General features: G+C 41.8%; 1 protein-coding gene across 1 annotated transcript in view; it reads right to left on the bottom strand.

Moving 5' to 3' along the window:
- Positions 1-24,492, bottom strand: part of CAP2 (cyclase associated actin cytoskeleton regulatory protein 2) — an 87,695-nt gene that overhangs the window by 14,956 nt on the left and 48,247 nt on the right. Inside the window, exons 5-7 of the mRNA XM_084618262.1 lie at positions 15,626-15,769; positions 15,028-15,113; positions 11,435-11,540 (exon numbers count right to left, since the gene is read on the bottom strand). Coding sequence (XP_084474388.1) covers positions 11,435-11,540; positions 15,028-15,113; positions 15,626-15,769 — 336 coding nt within the window. The remainder of the gene's footprint in view (positions 1-11,434; positions 11,541-15,027; positions 15,114-15,625; positions 15,770-24,492) is intronic.

Raw genomic sequence — 24,492 nt, 5'->3', positions numbered from 1 at the left:
TTTTCCTTGGTAACAGCTGCTCTCCTCAGTGCTCTGGTTTACATACATCCATTCAAGTTATGCTCAGGGATGTTTGTTCCCACTTGCATCTTTGGGTGGTCATTTTCCATTTGTAATTAAGATCTTTTTGTTGAAACAGTGTCATCACTTGCAAATGTGCCCCTTGTAAGAAATATTAGGGAAGTGACTGACTTCAGCGCTAGCTAGCTAAAATTACAATTTTATACAAATACAGGAAGACATCTGAGAAGAAGGGAATGTATCATACACGTTTCATCATACAGTACTAGCAATCTCAATGTGGTTGCTTTAGTAAAGATTTATATAACTGGACAAAGAATTCTTTGTAGCTGTCTGAGTAAGATCCTATGAACATTGGAAAGGCTAGAACCTAGCTCTATGTGGAAATAGCTGTGTAGGGGACAGGAAGCTCCACAGGATTATCATCATGGTGTTTCCCCTGCAGCCTTCCATTGGGGTCAGGGTTTGACCCTGTGTAGGTCAGAGTCATCTGCACAGAGGCCCTGTTCCTCCATACTGACTCTGGCTCCCTAGCAGCCCCCTGTACCTCAGTGACACAGTTCCAGTGGCGTCATGCTTATAAACCTCCAACAGCTTGTGCATGCCCCAGGATTCTCTGTAAAAGGGGGATACTGCTGTGGAAGGGGTGCAGGAATGTAATACAGACCGTGGCTGTATTATGTCTCCACCCTTAGCTCCACAGAGCTACCCATATGTTCCTCCTGACCTACCTCTTTTCCCCCACTGGATGGGCCAGGAACGTGAAGGAGTAGAATGTTGCATGGAAGAAGCTGATAACCCCACACCATGCTGGAGGGGCGACATCAAATGTGCAGATCAGTGGGGAAGAGGTGTTTGGACCCAAAGCTCTTTATTCTGAGTAGCTTCTCTATGGTAGCTCTTGGAGCGTAATTTAAGCCAGGTAATGTCCCAGTGCAGGCGTTACAACCTACCTGATCACTCTTGCTCCTAGTTCCCAAGGTTAAGTTCCTAGGAAGTTTCTGTAGGGCTAGACGCAGAAAGGATCTCACTTCTATCACTCATCAAGTTCAAATTGAGTGAGCCACAGAAAGGTATCTGTCCTTATGGTAGCATCCAGACGCCACAATGAGAAATGAGGCCTTAATGTGCTAGGTGGTGTACAAACACACAGAAAGACATGGACATGCCTCTTTTTGTTCAAGCTTTTGGTGATCTACTGCAGGGTTTTATGTGTAATAACAAGGAAGATGGGAGGATGAAGGTTCCAGTGCAGTGTGAGATTACTGTGGAACATTTAAATGGGAACACATCTCATTTTGTAGTCTACTGATTGCTCTTAGTGAGGAAAGACATTGGGTATAAATATAAATTTCTAAATAATACATACAAATATATATATATATATATATATATATATATATAAAAATAACTGAAGTGAGTTAGAAATAAAATGTATCCCTTTATATCTATCTCATGATACAGGTATCTAATTGAGGACGAGACAAGTGGTTTTGGGGGGGCATAACCCCCTGAAATTCATTGAACGCTTTCCTTTTCAAGGCAACAGATGAATAGGACTCCCAATGGGGAGGTTCACTTTCTCCTCATAAAAGGATACGCCACCCCCCTTTTTATAATCCTAGTTACATGCCTGAAATGATTACTGCTCTGTGTTGTTCTCTTCATACACATGCAGTCACAAAGATGAGGATCGTAGAGCTCAAAATATCATGTAACAGCCTCTAGGAACAGGTGGACTATGACACAGAGACATAGATCTTTTGTTAAGGTGTTTCTTCTGTAAAAGTGGCTTAATGTTATGGCCCTATTAACTACAACATGTTAGGCCACCTGTCTGCAAGCATTCATGCTGCCCAATGATATGGAAGTTATAAGATGAAACAGCTGATGTGCAGGGGCTGCAGTCTTTGTGAATAAAAAAAAAATCCTCTTTTTCTGGTTCTCGGCAGGATTATTTATCTGTCCGGCTCTCCAGCTCTGAAGCCGCTTTTATGCATTTGTGCCATTTATCACCTGTTTGGGATTTAACATAGGGCCTATGTTGCCACTGAGCAATGGTACCATTCAATCACGCAATCAGAGATGTTTTACAAAGTCTGGGTTCTCTAAATCACCCGGGAGCTGAATGATGATGTACTATCATTAAGTAATTTGTTTAATGGGCCTATTTAAGCTGTTTCTTTTTTAAAAGTAAAAAAATGTGGAAATACTTCTTGTAACCTATTAAATTGATTAGTAGACATCTTTCTCTCCTTTTCCCTCTATGTATGTTCAGTCCTCCCATTCCATCCCCCTGGCTGTGTTTATACTACAGCTCAAGCTGCACTTGATGGCTGGTGTCAAACAAGTCTCCACAGGCTTCCCCTTAACTGGGGCTGAATAATGTTTGGCCACTGGTGTGGATAGGGCCAAATCAGTATACAGTGTTGCGAACCCCTGCTAGAAGGAGGGAGTGAGGACACTTTCTTAGTAAGTGTGTTGAATGTAACCGACCCTATCTACACCAGTGGGGAAAATGATTTCAGCACTGGATGGTGTTCTGCCATGTTTACATTGAGTGTCCTGAATGGCAGTTTCTATAATGTTAGTGTCTCAGTGGTGAGACTCTGTCTTACAGGGGAAAGGTGACGGCTGAAGCTTTCTACAGGAACCTCTGCCAGGCAATCTCCAGCTTGGCATTGCACCGGTAACAGTCTCGGAGCACAGTGTGTTCTGTGAAATGGAAGTGGCTAAGATTAAAGTGATTCAAGCTGGTCAGCAAAATGAGTCAGAGGGAAATACAACATGGGGCAGAAGGGTGCCCCAGAAAAGATTGGGGGGGGGGCAGGAAGGGCGGGGCAAGCCATGTTCTCTTACCAAGACCTAGAAGATTAAAACCGTATGTCCAAACTCTGCTCTTACTTATATTTGTGCAATCCTGCTGAGGTGAGTGGAGCTGCACCGCTATACAATAACACGGGGTGGAATTTCACCTGATCATGTTAACCTCTTGTTTTATGAAAAATGAGTGTCGCTGGCAATGGTGGGTGCATCGTTTATTTTCTAAATTTCTTGTTGGAAACCTGGAATTGCATCAGGTGTATGTTTATACCTTCCCAACATCTCTTCTTCTGGGGGGTGGTCAGAAAAGAAAGATGAACTTTATTCCACATAAGAACACAAGACTTATAATTCCCCCTGGGCGTGACTATGTGGCTTTTTGATAAATGGGTCGAACTAAACATAGCATGGCAGATATACTGTAAAGATAGCATGAGGTTGCTGATTGCAAAAATCAGCCTTTGCAGCCTCCTCCTCTGAGCATGCAGATGGTAGGGACAAGACAAAGTTTTATGGGGAAAATATTGAGGTGTTAAAGGAAATGGTGGCGATTCGGTGAGAGAATGTCTAGAGCAGGTGTCTGTAGCTGGGAATGAAGTGCCAAATGATTGTATTGGGACTAAATATAAGGGCAGACTGGCATGCTAATTTATGGGCTGCAGTACTTACCACTGTTTGATCTATCTCTGGTTCTCGCTGAAGATGCTTAGGGGAGTTTTAATCAAAATTTCAGTTTTTTAAAGAACATTTAAAAATATTATGTATTCCATTATGAATATTTTAGAAAAATATATGTTAGGAGATAAGACTTGCAGACACAGATAAAACTATCATTGACTTCAATGTGAGTAGGATCGGCCCACTGTAAATAAATCTCAATTTTGAAACTGTTCATAAATTGCAGATTTTCTCCTAGGTATCTGTGTTTTTTTATAAATGGGGAAAATGTTTAGTGTTTCCTTGAGATTGTGTCAAAGGGAACATTTTCACTAAATTCACCACTATTGTGAGACTATTTCATCAAATCAAAAACTCACCAATTTTGTCCCAAATGACCATGGTCTACAAAAAATAAATTATCCCAGCTCTACACAAGTAACTTGAGATGAATGTTTTGGAAAATAATCCTCAGGCAGTATTTGTTTGTTAGCACTGATTTGAGATACAGTTAGCTATAGCAAACTCTCCTTATTGCCAGTTGTTTTCAGGCCATAAAGTAAACCTGCATGAATAGGAGTGGATGTGTTTCCCTGGTCCCTCCCAACACACTCAACCCTTCCAGCAAACTAAAACTTTTATGAGACATTCCTGATAGCTTATACTACAGCTGTTCTAAAAAAGCAAAAAAAGTGGGGCGAGGGGAGGGAGAGATAGTTCAGTAGTCTCTTGCATTTCACCAGTGACAACTGAAAGAAGGAACAGTTTATTACTACAGCTGTAGATTTCGTATAGAGTTCAAAAAGTGGTAACAAGGAAACATGGTTGCAACTGTCACAAAACAGAACAGTTGTTGTGTGGGGGAAATGATATGCTGATCATTTTCAACAGTTCATCATAATAATAGCTTTGCACTTCTACAGTCTCTTCTGACATCTGAAAATGTCCAAGCATTAATGAATTACATTTTACAGAGCTCTATTAGGTAAGTAAATATTATTATCCCCATTATACAGATGGGTAAATTGAGGCACAACACCTAGTGACTTACCTAGTAGAACCAGGTATCATGACTCCCACCCATTCACATGACTTCTGAAACTTCACACATTCCAATCAATTCAATGAATCCCCAAAACCTTACTTTAGGGAAATGATTTCAGATTGAATTATTTTGGATCATACTGGCAAGAACAGTCTCTTTGAGTTGCTTGCATATCATGATGAAAATATAATTCTATATTTTATTCCATGGGTGTCAGTGGGGCTGAACAGTGGGTGACCTGTATGCACTGGTCAATTACCAAGTTGCAGTCAGGAGATAAGTCAGGGTCGAACTGGGTAAGGATACCAGGGAGTCAGGGTCAGACATCAAGTTACAGACAGCAGGCAAACAGCAGAGTCTGGGACAAACCAGGGTCAGAAGCCAGAGTCTAGGGTCCACAGCAAGGCAAGGTCTGGAGAAGAAGCAAGCAGGCAGTCTGTGTCATTGCTCAGGACAATTCCCCATGATGGCTTCTTGGTTTATATACCAGCAAGAGACAATCAGTGGGCTGCAAGGGGCTGCCACTCAGACCCTGTTGGTCAGTACTTCCTGCAGTGCCTAGCTCCACAGGGTACTCCAGCGGAAACGTGGCGTAAACTTCCTATGACAATGCTGAATTGTTAGCAGCCCAGAATTCTCATGGTCCAGGTTCTAACTCTTTCTCTCCTCCCCCCAGTTCTGGGTTGGGTTCTACTTGAGGGTTGGGGGTGGTTCCAGAGCATGAGGTGTGGTGGTACCCAGACTGCACCCCTCTACTAGCGCCTGGTCTTGTTCATTTCCTGAGCTCTTCTGAGCTGGAGAGGAGGCAAGAGAGTGTTCTGGAACCACACAGTGAAAACAGAGCTTCGCTGCTGTCTATGTTCTTTCTCCTGAGGTCAAGTGTTGGTGACCCTTGTAGACTTATATGGGTTCAGGACTGGGTCCTACAGGCTTTGGTGTAGAGGGAGGACATGGGGGCATCTGGACACCCCTCATTTCCTCCTGCTACTCACACAGCTGAGAGTTGATTGAGATCAATAGAGGCCTGTAGGCAGGTGGGGCAGGCTAGCTCATCTTTTACATACTCACTGAGCACCACCGGAATTTATGTAGTTGGGCAGTGTCTTTCCGTTGGATGTCCGCTGCACACTGTTGGAAATGAGCAACATAAGTGGCTGGCCCTTGCTCCTGGCGAAGCTTCCAGAGGGCAGCCTCTGCAGAGCAGCCACAATGTGGGTCATCAAAGATGGTTGAGAAGGCTTGCAAGGAGTCCCAATCAGAGACCATGGGCCTGCTCTACTCCAACAGGAGGGAAGCCCAATCGAATGCTTCACAGGCAATCAGGCTGACTATTAGCTCCACCTTTGTCTGGTCCATGGGGTACGTTGGGGGCACAGCAGGAAGAGCAGGCTGCCTTGGTTCAGGAACCCCTGGAATTTCCAACAATCCCTGTCAAACTGTTTGGGCGGTGGCACTGCAGGCATTGGTTCAGGCGATGGGTGGTCTGTCGGGCACATAGTGTGGCTGCTTCTCCCTGTAAGCATGCCAGCTGTTTGTGTAGGGTTTGTGCTTTGACAGTGTGCTTCATCACTCGGGTCTGTAGTATTAGGTTCTCCACCTGCAGGTTGGCAACTTGCTCTTGCAGGTCCCAGACCCCTGGGGAGCTACTGGTCGGAGGGCAGCCCACCCATTCCATCATATATGCAGGGGTTAGATGGGCTTAGAGGGTGAAGGTGGTTTGAGTAAACTGTCAGGGCTGGGCTGTGGGTAGCCTGTGTTCATGGTCAGTTACCAAATTGCAGGCAGGAGAAGAGTAGCAGGCTTGGGGTCAAGCCAGGTCAGGATACCAGGATGCCAGGGTCAGGCACCAGGCAAGTAGCAGGGTCAGAGTAAAGCTGGGTTGGGATACCAGGGAATCAGGGACCAGGTTACAGACAGCAGGTAAATAGCAGAGTCGGGGACAAACCAGGGTCAGAAGCCAGAGTCTAGGATCCAGAGCAAGGCAAGGTCTGGGGCAGAAGCAAGCAGGCAGTCTGTGTCATTGCTCAGACAGATCCCCATGATGGCTTCCTGGTTTATATACCAGCATGAGCCAATCAGTGGGCTGTGAGGGATGGCTACTCAGGCTCTGCTGAGAGGTACTTCCTCCAATGTCTATCTTCACAAAGTCCTCCAGTGGAAACCCAGCCTAAGTGTCCAATGGCACTGTGGAAGTATCAGCAGCCCAGAACCCGCCGTCATCCTATCTAGCCCCTCAGGTTCTTCCAAGGGGAACCAGTCTTGTGAATAGTTTTTCCATGAGCAAAGAGCCCAGAAATGCACTAACCCTATTTATTATTTGTTTAAAAAATCTGCAAATACAGGTGGCTCAGTTCTGCCACCTGTATGAACGTTGAGAAGTAACTTACTCCTCAAATAATTACACATATTTCAGTGGGACTGCTTAAAGAATAAGGTATTACTCAACAGGGTGGCAGAATCAAGACCGAAATGAATAAGGGTGACAGAACAGGGCACATTATTATCTTTCAGAGTCTGTACAGATCTATTTTTATCAGCATAAGCACAATAATAAAAGCTGATAGAGCCCCTGTGATTATATTATGAGGGCTGATTGCTTATGTGTGCTTTCACCCTTATGTGCCCTGTACTAGGGCTGCTATACTGTACTCCAGTACTACAGTACTACAGTAATGAGTACTGTGCTATACTGTACTCATTAAGACCTATCTTGAACCTGCCTCTTAAAGCATCCAGAACTGGCCAGTGCCAGAGACAGAGATACAGTTCTAGATGCCCTAATGATCTGATCTAATTTGGTAACTCCTATGTTCTTGATTTTGCACATTTTCCCAAGATATTTGCAAACTGGTTGGAAAAAAGTAGTAATTTGCTAATGATTTTCCAAGACACTTTTTCTCTCTCTTTAACAACCCCAAATACACTGAGTTATTTATTTTATTTGTGTGTGAGTGTGATTTCTAGCATTCCTTGTCCAGTTGTGTAGATACCAATGACAAATTATTTGTATGACATGGTACTTATAAATATGCTTTCAAGTTGGTCAAAAGTTTATTGTATACACAATAGCGATTCTGTACCAACATTTTCTTTCCATAAACATTCCTTTCTCAATGCCTAGCCAACCTACCAGTTTTTCCTTTTATGCACATAAGCGGATGCTATTCCTTTCAAGGATTAACAATTTTGTTTGTAATAGACCCATAGTACCTATCTAAGACCCTGATCCTGCAAACACCTGGGCGTGTGCCCGACTTTATACACTGTGGGTCTGGTCCTGACTTGTTGAAGTCAATGGGATCTTTGCCATTGACTTCAATAGTGCAGGATCAGGCCTTGTGAGTAGTTCCACTGATTTCACTGGGAGTTAAACCTGTGCTAAATTGGTCAAAAGTTCCCTTTTAAATGCAGTATCTTTATGATACAGTCACTTTATGCCTGGCCAAAACTCTTAGGTGTATCACTTTTGAAAGCCTGAGTATATAATCAGGGATTCACTGAAAACTATCCAAAAACATTGATATGTGACTGTTTAATTCTGACTTTAAAAAGTAAAAGAAAAATCATAATACCATTTTATAACTCCTGGATTTGTTACAGGTGTCTAGTAGAAAAATATCTAAACAGAAAAGATACATGCTAATTTATTAAACTTCTGACTTTGTAAGGTTCACTTGATGGTATGTCAATAGAATTACATATCACATCAATAAGAACATTATGTTTAGAATTTGACATCTGAGTCCCAGGTCATCTGAGATTTAACTGAACCATACTTTCAGGATAAACCACTTCAGATAGGACATATTTCAAGTGAGCGAAACTAATAATACTATGGATGCAGTAAATCATCTTTAACCAACTGTAATGGATGGAGTACTGTCTGTGGAGACGTTATATTTGATATGAACAAATAGTGGGTTTTGGTCTGTTTGCATTGAGCACTCTGATTGACAATTAAACCAAAGGAAACAGAGAGACCCTGGGTGGGAGGCTGAGATGCTGACTTACAACCAGTCAAATGTATCCTGCAATAGCTACTATTTTGGGAAAGATTGCAGGTGCCCACAAAGCTAAAAATGACTCCTATCTGACGAAATGCAAATGAGATAGCTTTGTCTTATCTTAATATTAGTTCCATACCTGTAAAGTTCCATTATGTAAAATAAAATTATTTCTTTTATATATTCGCATATATAAAGTTGGCCCTTATTCTAATGCTCATTCTGCTAATAGGGTAATAGAGTTCCTTAGCCCTGTCTTATAATCATTTCAAAATCAGTAATTCTTCTCACACCCACTGACTGGATTAAAATAGAATAGGATGCAGCAAGGGTGTAATTTTATACTAAACACTGAGAAAGAAAGTGAAGTTTAATATTTTAAACCTTTGCTAAAGAAAGAACCCCACAAAAAAGCAGCTAATTCCTCAGACACTTCAAAAAAGTTTAATATTTTACTTTGGTTCAGACCAAAAAGTACACATATTTCAGCAAATGCTAGTTTCTCCTTTGTTTGAACTTGCACTTGCTATGCTTCAAGGTCTTGCATGGTGCACAGGGAAGAGCGCAAAGTTGTAGTCCAGTGCAAATCTGAGCAAAAGCTATCCCTGGGCACAAGTAACATGATGTACTAGGCACAGTTGTTTTCCCTGAACAGAAGTAAGTTTCAAGCCCCTTGAGTGCAAAGCAAGTGCAGTGAATGTACGTGTCTAAAGGGACATGTCAAGTGCGATCCTTGGCATGCTAATATGTGTTTCTTTCTCTGGGCCAATGTAACTCCTATTAAAGTCAGTGGAAAGACTCCCGTTGACTACAATAAAAGTTGCATCAGGGCCTTTATCCTGACTCCTACTATTAGGCTGTAGTGATTTGGCAACCATGGATTTGTAATATTAGAATACGTCTCAGAAGAGGTGGCTTAGTGGTTAGGATGCAGGCATCAAAGGTTAGCGATAGATACAGTTTATCACATGGATCTCACCTCTACATATGTGCCATATATATTGGAGGGGAGGTAACCACTTCATAGCTGAAGTTAAAGCTAGCCTCCATTATAAGATACAATTTTAGCTTCTCTATGTCTTTGGATTGGAAAACTGTTTTGGCCTGAAACTGTAACGTTCTGGTGACTTGTCCCATTCCACTTAATTACAAATTTTTAAACTGTGTCTTTATTTGCTTACACAAAAGAAACTATGAACAATATTGTATGTGTGTGCTTTTAAAAAAAAATTAGGACACTCCAAAACCAAAAAATTGTTAATGAAATTTCAGGGCATAAGACATTTTGACTCACATCTAGAATTCCTCTAACTAGATAATAAGTAATGTGAGTACATTCTTTAGACTACCAAGAAAAAACTTAGACTCTTACATTTTTATATTGACAGGGGATCAAAATCCTTGCATGTGTGTCAAACACAGCAAATTCTTTATTCTTAAAGTTTAACCCTATTTAAGAGAAGAATAGACAACAGATTGCAAGATGATCCTCTAATATGGTTACATATCATAGTTGTAACACAATGAAAATGTACTTATATTGTATATATGTTACACACAATATATACACATAGCACGGAGCTCAATAATTATTTATATTCGTATAACATTGTAAAATAAAATTATCTATACTATAATAATGTGGTATGTGTCCCTTATATTTCTTTTTCTCATTATAAAACCTCCCTCTTCTCTGTCTTTCCCTGCCATTCTTCCATCTTTCAATCTCTCCTTAACTTTTTATCCCCTTCTTAACCTTTCTTCTGCTCTCTATCCCCACAAGCAATAGCGCACTGGACCTGGAGAATCTAATTTCCTTACTCCTCCCTCATTGCTGCTGAGAACTAGGAGCCCAAAGAATTTCTCCACCTCCCCAAATGTCTAGGCCACAATCGTCCTAAAGCATCATTCTGTCCATCTTTCGCACAAGTTTCAGCTGTTCTCAGCGGAGAGCAAAAAGAATGTAACTTCTGCTACTGGCTAAGAACAGTGAGCTGTGACCATTGCCTGCTCTGCCCTGGAGAAACACAGTTGTGTAGCCACATAGCCAGCACTGTTTAGTCTCTGATTTGTGTAAGACACAAAATTTCTGGGGAGGCTTCACCTCCCTGGGGCCCATCCATTGTCATGCTTTGGAAAAGTGAAAGGGAAGATGAGGGTAGACATGTCACTATCCACAAAGGCAGATTAAAGAAAGAAAAATCCTGCAGCCAGCATACATTGAGCCTAGTTTGTTCATATCTGACGACTATTATTACAATGTCCACCTCCACCCACTCAGATCTACATTTTATTTTATCAATGCACCCGACCCACTTTAGATCTCTCATACTAGGAGACTACACCAGCACTTTTGTTGGCAAAACTTTTGTCAGGGGTGTGAAAAAACCACACCACTGACTAACATGAATTTCGCCAACAAGAGTGCCAGTGTGGAGAGCGCTATGTCAGTGGGAGATGCTCTCCTGCTGACATAGCTACCACTGCTCATTGTGGGTGGTTTAATTATGCCAGCTGGAGAGCTCTCTCCTGCCGGCATAGAAGAGCTACACAGGAGACCTTACAATGCAGTGGTACAGCTGTGCCGCTGTAAGGTCTGTAGTGTAGACATAGCCTAAAAAGCTACCTTACTACAACATTCACTGCTTTGCACGGTCAACTTTTGTTTTGAATCTTCTTCCTGGGTCACATTTGTCTTATCCCCTTAAAATATTTTTAAAATTTTAAATACAGAAATGTCGTCTTCTTTTTTTTTTTTTTTTTTAAATCCTTTCCTCTCCCGGAGATAATGTTTGGTCTCGCTGCAATAATGCCAGAATCTGGTAAAAGCAGAATGAGCTAGTGTTATTTCCTGTTCTGACTGTGAAAGGGAAGGAGCACTCACGGTTTTACTCCAGGTGAGGCCTGTGGTATGATGCTCTTTGATGTAAGCCTGAAGCTCAGTCCAGATGTTCAAGTATGATTTCACCCAATCAACATGATGTAAATCACTGTAAGGAAAAAAAAAGGAAATATTTCTATGTATGATTTATTTCCTCCTCTCCTGTGTTTAAATATAGATACTTGCTACCCTGTATTTAAAGCAGACTAGAGACTGCATCTGTCATTGGCCACTGACAATTCAGTCAGAAGACTGCTGACAGACAGGCAGCCCAGCAAATGGTGAGGCCTAGCAGACTGGTGAGCCCTGAGATCCTTCCAGAGGAGAGATAAGGGAACAAGAGGGAACAAAGAGCATCAAAGTGAGCCAGGGCAGTAATAAAGCTAGATGGGGCCCTGTGCCAGGAATACAAACCTGGTCCCCTTCAGTGTTTTGATTTTTAGAGAATTAAAGATCAGCATATTCTGTAAAATGTCCTGGCTTCTGAGTTCAAAGGTAGTTTGTTGCTTTCCTATACACCTCTCAAATGAGCATGTGCTCTGCTACCCTTTCCCCTTGGAACATTTTAACCAGCACCTTATAAACTCTTAAATGCAATCAAAATATTAATCTCAAAAGAAAATGAGGAGTTCTCATAAATGAAGGCTGGTCAGGAAGCAAAGGTTATGTGCATCTTTAGGCTAGATAATATGGTGTCATGTTATAATTTCTCTCAGACTCATATTTATAAGCCAAGATTTTAAAAAATAAGTTAGGTTCCCAAATTACTATTTAGGCACCTAAATAAGTGGCCTAATTTTCCAAAACTCCAAGCACCCGGATGCCTATCATTGACTGCAATGGGACAATGAGTGGAAGTAAGAATATGTATGGGAGTAACTATTTGTAGGATGGAGCCCTTAATGGTGAAAATCCAGTTAAAGATAATAACAGTGATCACTAAAAGCCTGATCCATGGCCCGCTGGAGTCAATGGAAAGACTCCCATTGATTCCGTTGCATGGGCACTGGGATCAGGTCTTAAAGTAAAACAAAGCCTCAGAGAAAAATTTCCACACTTAAATCCTGTGTCTTGTTTGTTTATTTTTATATAACTTTTTCAGCTCCAATACTCAGAAATATCTTGGTGTGAAATACTAAACAAACATCATCCCTCTCCTCATCCCTAAAAATCATGCACATTGTTTATTCCTTTTTAAAAGGTACACTTTCCCCACTGGTGCTTATACCCGTTCAAAAAGTACATTCTAAAATGGAGTAAAGAATTACCCAGAGTAGATAATTTTGGGCTCCAGCAGGCAATTCACAACTATAATTAAAAGAACTTTCTCAAAAATTCAGATCTGCAGATTAATTTTTACTTGGGCAAAAGATTAAATTACTTGTGAGCTGCTTTCCCTCTGCTGATCAGTGTGGATGAAAATGTGTATCAACAGACCTGATATAAGGACTTGAATCAGGTATAGATTCATAGATATTTAGGTCAAAAGGGACCATTATGATCATCTAGTCTGACCTCCTGCACAACGCAGGCCACAGAATTTCACCCACCACTCCTACAAAAAAACCCTCACACCTATGTCTGTGCTATTGAAGTCCTCAAATCGTAGTTTAAAGACTTCAAGGAGCAGAGAATCCTCCAGCAAGTGATCCGTGCCCCATGCTGCAGAGGAAGGCGAAAAACCTCCAGGGCCTCTTCCAATCTGCCCTGGAGGAAAATTCCTTCCCGACCCCAAATATGGCGATCAGCTAAACCCTGAGCATATGGGCAATATTCATCAGCCAGATACTACAGAAAATTCTTTCCTGGGTAACTCGGATCTCACCCCATCTAATAGCCCATCACAGGCCATTGGGCCTATTTATGAATATTTAATTACCAAAACCATGTTATCCCATCATACCATCTCCTCCATAAACTTATCGAGTTTAATCTTAAAGCCAGATAGATCTTTTGCCCCCACTGCTTCCCATGGAAGGCTATTCCAAAACTTCACTACTCTGATGGTTAAAAACCTTCGTCTAATTTCTAGTCTAAATTTCCTAGTGGCCAGTTTATATCCATTTGTTCTTGTGTCCACATTGGTACTGAGCTTAAATAATTCCTCTCCCTCTCTGGTATTTATCCCTCTGATATATTTATAGACAGCAATCATATCTACCCTCAACCTTCTTTTAGTTAGGCTAAACAAGCCAAGCTCCCTGAGTCTCCTTTCAAGTTTTCCATTCCTCGGATCATCCTAGTAGCCTTTCTCTGTACCTGTTCCAGTTTGAATTCATCCTTCTTAAACATGGGAGACGACAACGGCACACAGTATTCCAGGTGAGGTCTCACCAGTGCCTTGTATAACAGTACTAAAACCTCCTTATCCCTACTAGAAATACCTCTCCTGATGCATCCCAAGACCGCATTAGCTTTTTTCACAGCCATATCACATTGGCGGCTAATAGTCATCCTATGACCAACCAATACTCCAAGGTCCTTTTCCTCTTCCGTTACTTCTAATTGATGCGTCCCTAGCTTATAACTAAAATTCTTGTTATTAATCCCTAAATGCATGACCTTACACTTCTCACTATTAAATTTCATCCTATTACTATTACTCCAGTTTACAAGGTCATCCAGATCCTCCTGTAGGGTATCCCTGTCCTTCTCTAAATTGGCAATACCTCCCAGCTTTGTATCATCCGCAAACTTTATTAGCACACTTCCACTTTTTGTGCCAAGGTCAGTAATAAAAAGATTAAATAAGATCGGTCCCAAAACCGATCCTTGAGGAACTCCACTGGTAACCTCCCTCCAGCCTGACAGTTCACCTTTCAGTAGGACCCATTGTAGTCTCCCCTTTAACCAATTCCTTATCCACCTTTCAATTTTTCAATTGATCCCCATCTTATCCAATTTAACTAATAATTCCCCATGTGGCACGGTATCAAATGCCTTACGTTCTATAAAAGAACAAAAATGGGATTTCAATCAGCCTAATTTGTCATGGAAGATGATGGCTAAGGGGGAAAAAAAAAACCCTAATCTGCAGGTATTGTATTTTAGTAACAATATGGTACTATCGGCTAAAAACTCTGCAAAGGCCAAGTGAATGGGATTTGTGCAAGGGTTCCCCAAAGGGGCTCAGAAAAAAGAGTCATCCTCTCACTGTCTCAGGCTACAGAACACCAGTAGCACTGCACCATATCTGCTGCAGCAACCACATGCCTCCCTGTGCCCACCCCTTAAGATCCCCATGCATTGGTGCAAAGAGAGCCCCTTTGGAAACACAGCATCAAGGGGCAGTAAAGTCTCAACTGCATGGAGCTGGACTCCAGATGATAGAGCCTAAGTGCAATTTTTCAAGCAGAAAAGCAAGATGGGCAGTCAGGGAATTCCATCTCTGCAGCAGTGTATCAGTCAGACAGGGTAGTGGTGTAGCTGGCAGTGTGTGTGTGTGTGTCGTGCGTTCACGTGTTGAATGCTTTTTAATTTTCAAAACATTTTTTTGTCATGTGTTTGCAAATAATACAGTACTCTCTAGCACCTCAGTAAAGCTAGTTCTAAGCTATCAATAGAGAAAGTGTAGACATTCACACCAGGCAACATACCTGTTTTTGTAGTCCTTTAACACCCTGTTAGTATAAAAAGTAGCAGCATCATTCATCTCCTTGACATAAGGGCCTGGTTTAGGAGACTAAGAGAACAGCACCATTGCCCAAGCAGAGCAAGAAAAAAATAAAAGAAGAGAAGAGTTAAAACATTAGTCAAAACCCCCCACCACTATTTTAGACTAAGGGCTTGTCTTCACTACGAGGGAGATCAACGCCGCTGCGAGCGATGCAGTGGGGGGGTCGATTTAGCGGGTCTAGTGAAGACCTGCTAAATCGACAGCAGAGTGCTCTTCGGTTGACTCCGGTACCCCAGCTCTCCGAGAAAAGTAAGCGAAGTCGACCGGAGAGCATCTCCCGTCGACACAGCGTAGTGAAGACACCAAGGTAAGTCGACCTAAGCTACATTATTCATGTAGCTGGAATAGCGTAACCTAGATCGACTTACTCCCCTAGTGTAGACTAGGCCTGAGTGTAGAGATAAGGAGATGGGAATGCAGAGTTAAATAATATTCAGGACTGCTCTGATTTGATTATTTGTTTATGGAGTACCATTAAGAAGTGCATTTAAAAATGCCCTAGTCTGTGTCTAACTCACCACTGTTATCCACCCAAGTGCAGGAATGCTTTCGCTGACAGCTGAAAGGTGGTTGAACATTTTACTTCCTCGGTTTCTCTCTCTGAAGGTTTGGATTTCCTGGATCTTGTCAGATATAGGTTTGAGCAGCACGGCCATCTCACTCTGCAGTAAAACATGAAACTATTGGTAACATTGGCAGACTGGAAGCACTCTGTGCTCAGCACTTCTCCGTGTAATGCCATCGATTTAGGGAGGCAATAAAGGTCAATGTCTTGTATCACTTGTAAGCCCACCACACAACTTCATTTGCCCCGCTCCAGTTACAACAGCAAAACATCCACCCATTAAATACTGATGTGCATTGCAATGTAAATTACAGTCAGCATTGGCAGTGTCTGAGATATGTGCAATCTATACAGCAGGGCTGGTCAAACTGGCTCTTGTACCGTTAAAGTGTGGCTCGCAAGCCCCCCACGTTCCCCCATTCTCTGTCTACCAGACTGGGGGGGAGCTCAGGACCTCTGCCTTGCAGTGGGGCGGTGGGGTAGGGACTTCTGTCCAGTAGGGAGGGGAGGGGTCTCCGGGCTTTAGCCCTATAGGGTGCACTTGCTGGGGCTCGGGGCTTCAGCAAGAGTGGGGCTGACGCCCCGAGCCCTGGCTCCTGCCAGGTGTGCTCCAGCTCTCGAACTTCTGAAGATTTTTGTATGTGGCTCAGAGGGCCAGTGAGTTTGGCCACCCCTGCTATATAGTTAAACAGGGACCTGTGCTTCCTGGGACCTGTGATGCTCCCCAAGGGCACCCATGGTTGTGAGGCACCTCACTACTACCTGCCTTTAGCAGACACAGACAAGACTTCTTCACACTGTGGATCAACTCCCTGAAACCAATGGCCTCTGGCAATACAAGCACTGCCTTCCAGGCCTCTGCAGGCCTCACTCCCTCTGAGCAGGTTGGCACACACCAACAGCCAAGCCCTTTCTGAGCATTCCCTGTTTTGTCCAGCCCCATATTCATTAAACACTCAGAGAAATAGCAGGATATAGAGAACATTCACACTCAGAAAACACACACAGAGAAAAAAAATGTACACATAAGGCATACACCAGCTTGTAAGATTCAGCTCAAGACCCGCACTTTGCTTAACATCAGTGCACTGAGATATATTTATAGTGAAAACAAGAATAAGTTTATTATCAAATAGTAGATATTCAGGAGATAGTGAGTAAGGATACTGGAAACATGGTTACATATGAAACAATATCATAACACACTTTCTAGAGACAGATTAACTTCCTTTCTAAAGATTTTCAACACTTTCAACCAAGGCTGGCTGAGATCCCATTTTCATGAATATAAACACATCGTCCATTTACTTCCTAGGTACAAGATGAAGCGGTATCTTCTTTGTCTTCTAGATATATCAGCAAAGTTCATGGTCTTTACTCACAGACAGGATAACCTCCCATAGATTGTCTTTTTTCCTGTGTGACCTTTCCCTGTTTGCTTCACATCTCTTCATTAATATTTGACTTCATATGTAAATGGGCAGCCATTGTGTTAGTTTACAATGCTTAATTTACATCCTGACACAGAGTCACACACATTTCTTACCTCCCGTTTGGAGGAAAACCTGTTTTTCACCTTTGCTGATGACAAACATCTTGATACAGACTTAAAAAACATATTTTCAGTGTGTGTGTATATACATAACTTCTTCATACATATCACTAGGATAGTAATGACCAGTGTGACACTGGCTTTAACTTGAGACCTCACATGACATTCTTTGAAGAAGCAAAATGTACATACTAGAATCAGGATATGCCCATAAACTTATCAACTGGCATTATGAGATTCTTGGGTCACAGGACCCCACTCCTAAAATGATTATACATTTTGGAGTTACTGTGACAATTAGTTTTTTCATACGATATTCCAGAAACTTCTTTAGGACACTTGCAATGCCCTGGGTTTTCATTTTATTTATCAAAATGTATTTTATGTCTGATTTTGTTTTTTAGAAGTACAAAATATTTGTTTTGATGTATTGCTATACCAAGTAGAATTTGCTCTGTGTTTACCAGCAACAAACAGTCCAACAGAATGAGTACTCAGTGCGATTGAATAGCGATTGGAATGAAGAGAAAAGCTGGATGAGCATAGATGGCATCTAAGCTATTCTTTTATTCAACGTGAATATTAATCACACTTGTCCAGTGTATCAGATAAACTCATTCAAAACACTAAGTCGGTGGAAAATTTACCACATTCAGTAATAGACACATGTTGCTGCAGAGTGAGAATCTGTCAGCATCTTCTTATCTGTAATATAAACTATCTTGCGACCCTAAAATATATTGCCACAAAAATGGCTCAGTTTTTGATTTTAAAAGTTCAGTCACCTAACCCATGCCACACACTGACATGTAACCGACTTGAGAGAACAACATTCCCCAGTGCCCATGCTCTTTCCTGAAATATAACCGAGGGGAGAAGTTGGCCACTAGTATTTATGGACAAAGTTGTCTGAGACAGATATTTCTTTTCACTTTTCCTAAGAGTGTAACTGTTTGACTGACTTAACTGTTTACTGAAGAAAATTCATTTTTCAGAATACTTTGAGGACCAGCATTACCATTCACATAATAAAATTACCATTATTGTACAATTACCTGCCCAGTCAAGGTGCAGGTCCATTCTGTAGTAAGAAACTGGTATATCAGAGTGCTTAAATACTGCAGTGATGGATGCTATACAATTCCTAAAATAGGTAGGTAGTGTAACAGAGAGATTAATGATCAGAAAGACTTTCCAGTCAGCAGAGAAAGATTGATTGTAAGTGGCTTCATTTGCAAAAGATGTATCCAATAGTGGGATTAGTGGAAAAGGTGAAAGCTCCTAAATGGCCTTTTGAGAGCTACACAATTTTCTTTTCCGTGCTGGGAGAGAGTTGTAACAAAGAGAAGTTCAAATGTTCCCCAGATCAGCTAAGGAATACCTTTACAGGATGACCTTCTTCCTGCCTTGCCATTTAAAATATCTCATGACTTCTGATTGAGCAACAATATCTGATGACTTCTGATGGCTTTAAAAAATAACACACAGCAGTAAGCTTTGCTTGTTTATTTCCCTCCCCTTTAACAAGTGTTTCAAGCCATTCCGCATGACGTAAGCTTCTTAAAATATTCCCCCTACTTAAAATAAATGTGTCAAAGTTACCATAAATCAACATATGGTCAAAAGGCTTTCCCAGCAACAGGGGAAAAATCAGGGGTTAAAAAATTTTAAAGGAGTCAGTCTCGAACCTTATTATTGTCACATTGAGAAAGACCAGTGCATCTGAAAAGTTGTTGATATCTGGCTTGCCTCCACAAAGGGCAAAAATATGATATTTACAATATTAACTGGATCAGAAAGGATTCTTGTTTATCTCTGGCTCCCCAACTACAAGTCATTAAGTCTGAAAAGACCCTGCGATCTCTTAAAAATTGGTTTTGTGACCATAATATTATCAAGTTTGGAAAAGTTCTTGTTTACAGTTTTTATTTTTTCATACAACACTCAGGAATCGGAGTACAACAGTGATGAGCAAAAATGAAATTAAATAAAGTATTAGCCCTGCTTTTGTGTTGTGCTAATTTGCTCCTAGAGTCTAAGGAATGTTTACAGTCTCTAGCTCATCATAAACCTTCATGGTCCAGATCCAAACAGCCCAAGAGAATGTCAGGAACAGAACATGTAGCTCCAGAAAGGCCTTGCATATCGAGGCAGCATGGTCGTGGGGATAGGGCACAGGCTTGGTAATCAGGAAACCTCAGTTCTCTTCCAGGCTCTGCCGCTGACTTATTGTGTGACTTCTGGAAAATCACTTCAGTTCTCTATGCCTCAGTTCCTTATATGTCAATTGGGGCTGATGATACTTACCTTCATTTGTAAAATGCTTTGAGAGCCAAGGATAAAAAGCCCTAAATAAGAGGTAAGTAGTATTATTACTGCGGGCAGGGGACCCAATCCTGCTTTCATTAAGGTCAACAGAAAAGCTCCCATGACTTCAGTACAAGATTATGTCCATTCATCTTACGTGTGTTAGAGTTTTCTGTTGCTTTGAATGTAGGGAGATATATATTTTCTTTTGCTGCACTACATATTAAATATTTCTAAAAATGTAGTCCATTTTACATTTTCTATTAAGTTATTTAAGCCCATCGCAGGGCTTTTAAAGATGAAATATTAAGTGCTAGAGAAACTGAAAGGAGCAGAATTTGGATTCATACAGCAGCTAGATTCATCCTCACAGTAAGTGTGTGTGTGTGTAGCTTCTTGTTACTCATGCACTTGGGCAAGGGTCTGTCACAATCCAGCCCTAAGCATCCGAACTTCTTAAAATGATTGAAATGTACCATTAGACGAATGAAATACAGTGCATTTGACTATGTGGTGCGGGGGAATTAATTAATAAAATACTCTTACTTCTGGCAGTAATAGCTCTTGATTTGGCTCTACAATAGGAGCAATATGGATCTGCTCTGCTCAGGATTCTAAAAGAATTTTCTCTTTATTAGCTACCAGCTGATTTAATATTCATTGTGATAAAGTGAATCTCTATGCTGTATCTCTAACAAAAAAAAAATCAATTCAAAGAGATGAATCTGACCAATTTAGTTGGAAAAAACTTCAACATGTCTTCTGCATGTGCTACATGAAATTTCTTGTCATGTAAAACAGCACAGTTGTTCAAGGTACAGTAATTTAGGACTCTTGGTATTTAAACTCTAGATCCATTCCTATTATAACATCATTTTACTGAAATTTAAAAAATGCAGAATAGTACAACTGAAAAATATCAAATATAATTCTTAGCTTCTGTCTTACCTTTCAGCCTTTATAATAATTAGTAATGCCAGACAAGAATCTCTTACCCTTATTAGTAGTTGTGGAGCAAAGCTTGAAAATGTGAATCCTAAAGGTTCACAAACCACAAGGCAAATAAAAAGAAGCCAACATATTATTTTTAGTCTCATGACTTTAAGCCAATCTCATAGTGTTTTGGGGCTTGACTAATTTAAAAAAACAAAACAAAACAAAAAAAGCTTGGGGTTGACAACACTTCCGGTATATATACCCAGCAACTGGGAAGGTGTTCCCCATCCTGAATCAACAGACACGCGCTAGCTCTGCTTGAGCTAGCACGCTAAAAATAACCGCATAGCCAAGGGTAGCCCAGGAGGTGGCTCAGGCTAGCCACCCAACGATATACCCTGGAGGTTGGGTGTGACTGTATTCAGGTAGCTAGTCAAAGCCACTGCCCATGATGCTATGTGACACTGCTATTTTTTTTAGCACACTAGCTCCAGCAGTGTTTGGAAGCACCCTCCAGCTGCTGTGTAGACATACCCTGAGTTCTCTCCAACCTTGTCCACACTGCAGCAGTTAGTTTGGGTTAGTACATTCCAGTTACAGCATCCAGGTTACCCGAGTTCGAGTGAGAGCAGAGAGTGGTCGCACTGCGAAACAATGCTGGAGCTACACAGTGATTGGATTAGCATCTGATGAGTTGTAACCTGAGATGCTGCATCCCCACAGCTATCTGGTCATCCTAGATCCTTCCCATCTTGGATTCCAAGTTAGAATAATTCCCTGCACCTCCACCAAGCAGTACAGCATATCTTTTACTGTGAATTGTGTATGGCCATAAGGCAGGCCAGAGTTAGTGATATCACTGTGTATTGAAGAAAAAGGCATTGTAGTTTGTTATCGCTGATGAGATGAAACTCTGTTATGGATGGATAAAATCATCTAAGAGTTTCTGGCATAACAACAGTTGCAGAGTTTGGGTGCATTAACTGTGCTTTTCCACACTTTCAAATGTTTGTGTTTCTTTTAAAGGCAATCTGTAAAGAGCATTTTTTTTATTGGACTTGAACCCTCCTTTTATTATGCATACGGAAGGAATGAAAGGTTGTTTTGTTTTTGACATTCAAGAATGTCAGCAGTGTGATGGAATAATTTTTCTATTTTATTACTAATCTGAACTCAACTGAGGTGGTGCTTGTGTTAGGCTGAGGAATGATTTTCAGAGCTGAATCTAAATAAACCCAAAACAAGCTGCTAAACAGCCTTGAACCTCCAGGGCTTGCTGTTTGGGAAATATCTGGATCCCTTGAATGGTTACAATTTTCTGTTTGTTTATTTCCTAGCAAAAATGTATCCAGCTTTCAAAGGCAGCTGCCGGACAGTTCCCTTTGCACACTCCTCCTCCTCCTCCATGGGATGAGATGATTCACCCCCCTTGCACAAAGGAGCTTTGTCTTGTGTGAGGTTTGAGTGGGAAGAAATTGCAGCCCCTCTGCATCTGCTACTTCAGCCTCTGGGCCAGAATAGCATCCGCTGCCCCTGTGCACTGGGGAGCAAGTGGGTTACTGCTAAATATATGACAGCTTTCAGAGTAACAGCCGTGTTAGTCTGTATTCGCAAAAATAAAAGGAGTACTTGTGGCACCTTAGAGACTAACCAATTTATTTGAGCATAAGCTACAGCTCACGAAAGCTTATGCTCAAATAAATTGGTTAGTCTCTAAGGTGCCACAAGTACTCCTTTTCTTTTTGCTAAATATATGCAGCTGCAGCTTCAGTTGAACTTCCCCCACCCTGGGTCCATAGGCCTTCACCACACCAGCTTATTCGGGATCAGTACAGAGATCTGTCTTCAGGGATCCCTCTGTGTGACCAATCCACTCACACCTCCCCCAGGGAGGGCTACAGCAATATTTCCATGCAGGGGGCCTTGTGCAGACCCTCCATACATAAGTGAATTTTCTGATTTCTCTTAAATTAAATGAGTCTCCAACTCAATTGTACATTTAGGGCTTGTTCCTGCATTCACAGAAGTCAATGGCAAAGCTCCGATTGACTTTAATAGTGCAGGACCTGGGCCTTAACAAGGTGTGACAAGTGTGAGGGAAAATTCCTGGCCTTACCAAGTCAGTTGTCTATTGACAGATGCATGTGATTCAGCAGTCACTTAAATGGCATTTGATGTATTTCTCTTAAAAACCACAGCAATGCCCAACCTAATCACTAATTGGTGTTCTGTCAAAACTGACAAATTACTATTTTTGTCACTTGTGGTTTTTATTTTTATGCATAAAACGTTAGGAAAGCAAACAGCCAGGAACATGAAAGATAAATAGTTTCCTAATCAGTGAAGAAACCTGGGGCTGGTGTAAATTTCAGTGAAGCTGTGCCAAGTTATACGAACAGAGAATCAGGCCCAATATATTTATTCTGGGAGCCTGGAGTCAGTCTGACAATTTTTATAATTAGAATTGCCTGCTACTGCACACTGCGTTACCTTCTGCGGTCATTCTGGCCAGGCAGCACACTGTACGTCCAACAAAGAGCCACTCCTAAGGTCAGACAAACTGTGCAGACCCACCTAGGTGTTCTGCTGCCCCAGCCAAACTGAACAGATTCCACTCCTAACTATGGGTTGCTACCCAGGCAAGACCAGATTTGCTCCTAATTTGTGCTGCTCGAGGTACTCCTGGGTTCTGTTTGTTACATGGTTTGCCCTACTCTGTATGTTCTAGCAATACACTGAAGCAAATTTCACAACAGAGAATGGCGGTAGGAGGGCATATGCACTAACTGAAAACACAGAAGTGCGCAGGAAGACTGAGCTGACTAGCTATATAAGCTACTCGGTTTTAAAAAGCAATCACATGCTGTAGTACCACTCCAACAGCTTTAAGAAGGACAATAATTCTTCTCTAAACACTGCCACTGTTAAAATCCACTCACCGGATTCACCCTGTGTTTATGATGGCAAAAACCCCGGTCGCAGGTCACTAGTGGTAGCATATTTGCCAGAGATGGAGACTGCAGCAGTGCCCAATCACCATGTTGTCTCTCCTGCCAGAAGATGTAGCGGGGGTGAGTGCAGACCAAAAGTGCTGGGAAGTGGGTGGACCTGCTGGCCAAGGGAGTGAGCTACTTCAGTTTTGGGTGTGCAAAAAATGAAGAGCATGGTCCCTAGTGGATTAGGGACTCTTACCAGAATACTTACATCAAAATGGTTTAATGTAACCTTATATAGCTCAAGGGCTTGAGTATGAGCATTTCTGCAGGGACTGAAAACTGGCTGAAGGATTATGGAGAAAGGATAAATGCCAAAAGGAAATGTTCAGGCAGGTATCCAATAAGGAGCCACAGGGATTATTAGTGTTGTGTCCAAAGACATTTACTGTTTCATTCATGAGCCTCGAGAGGCAATGAATAGCATATCCGTTAAAACGGTAAAATGGTGCTCAGCCCCTGCACGGATGTGCTGGGGGTCAAAGGTGGAAGGAGCCTCCCTCTTACTTGTGTCTGGCCCCTGCATGTGTACACGATGACAGTGCTCACACTGAGAAGTGCAAAGTCTGTGAGAGGCTAGCGATGCTGGTGGTGTCTGCCCCTCAAAAGGGTGTGAAGAAGCAGAACCGTAGCCTCACCTCCCTTCTGCACTGGCCAGAAGAGCTGGTAGGGTACAGAGAATGGACTTCCTCAATGGTACCACAACAACCACAGCCTTCCTGTACTCTCTGGAGCTCCAGGTGGCATTATGCCTTCCCGAGGCTAAGTGCCCTGCCTGCAGGGCTGTGTCTCGAACACTTCAGACCATCAAGCTGCAGAAGACATTAACTTGGGAGGTTTTGCAGACACCAATGAGGAAAGAGAAACCATACAAGGGGATCTAGAGAGGTGAGCTATGTGGGCAGGAAATAAAATTAGTCTGAAGCTGGTAAAGTGCATCTGGAGGAAAAAAAGTGAGCAATACACAACCAATGGCAGGTAGCTATTTGGAAAACAATAATACTTACCAAAAAAACAACCAAGGATGGTGGT

The sequence above is a fragment of the Lepidochelys olivacea genome (genome assembly GCF_965140295.1).
Source record: "Lepidochelys olivacea isolate rLepOli2 genome assembly, chromosome: 2".
NCBI classification, from domain to species: Eukaryota; Metazoa; Chordata; order Testudines; family Cheloniidae; genus Lepidochelys; species Lepidochelys olivacea.
Note: the sequence above shows the minus strand (reverse complement) of the source record. Positions and strands in the feature narration are given on the sequence as shown.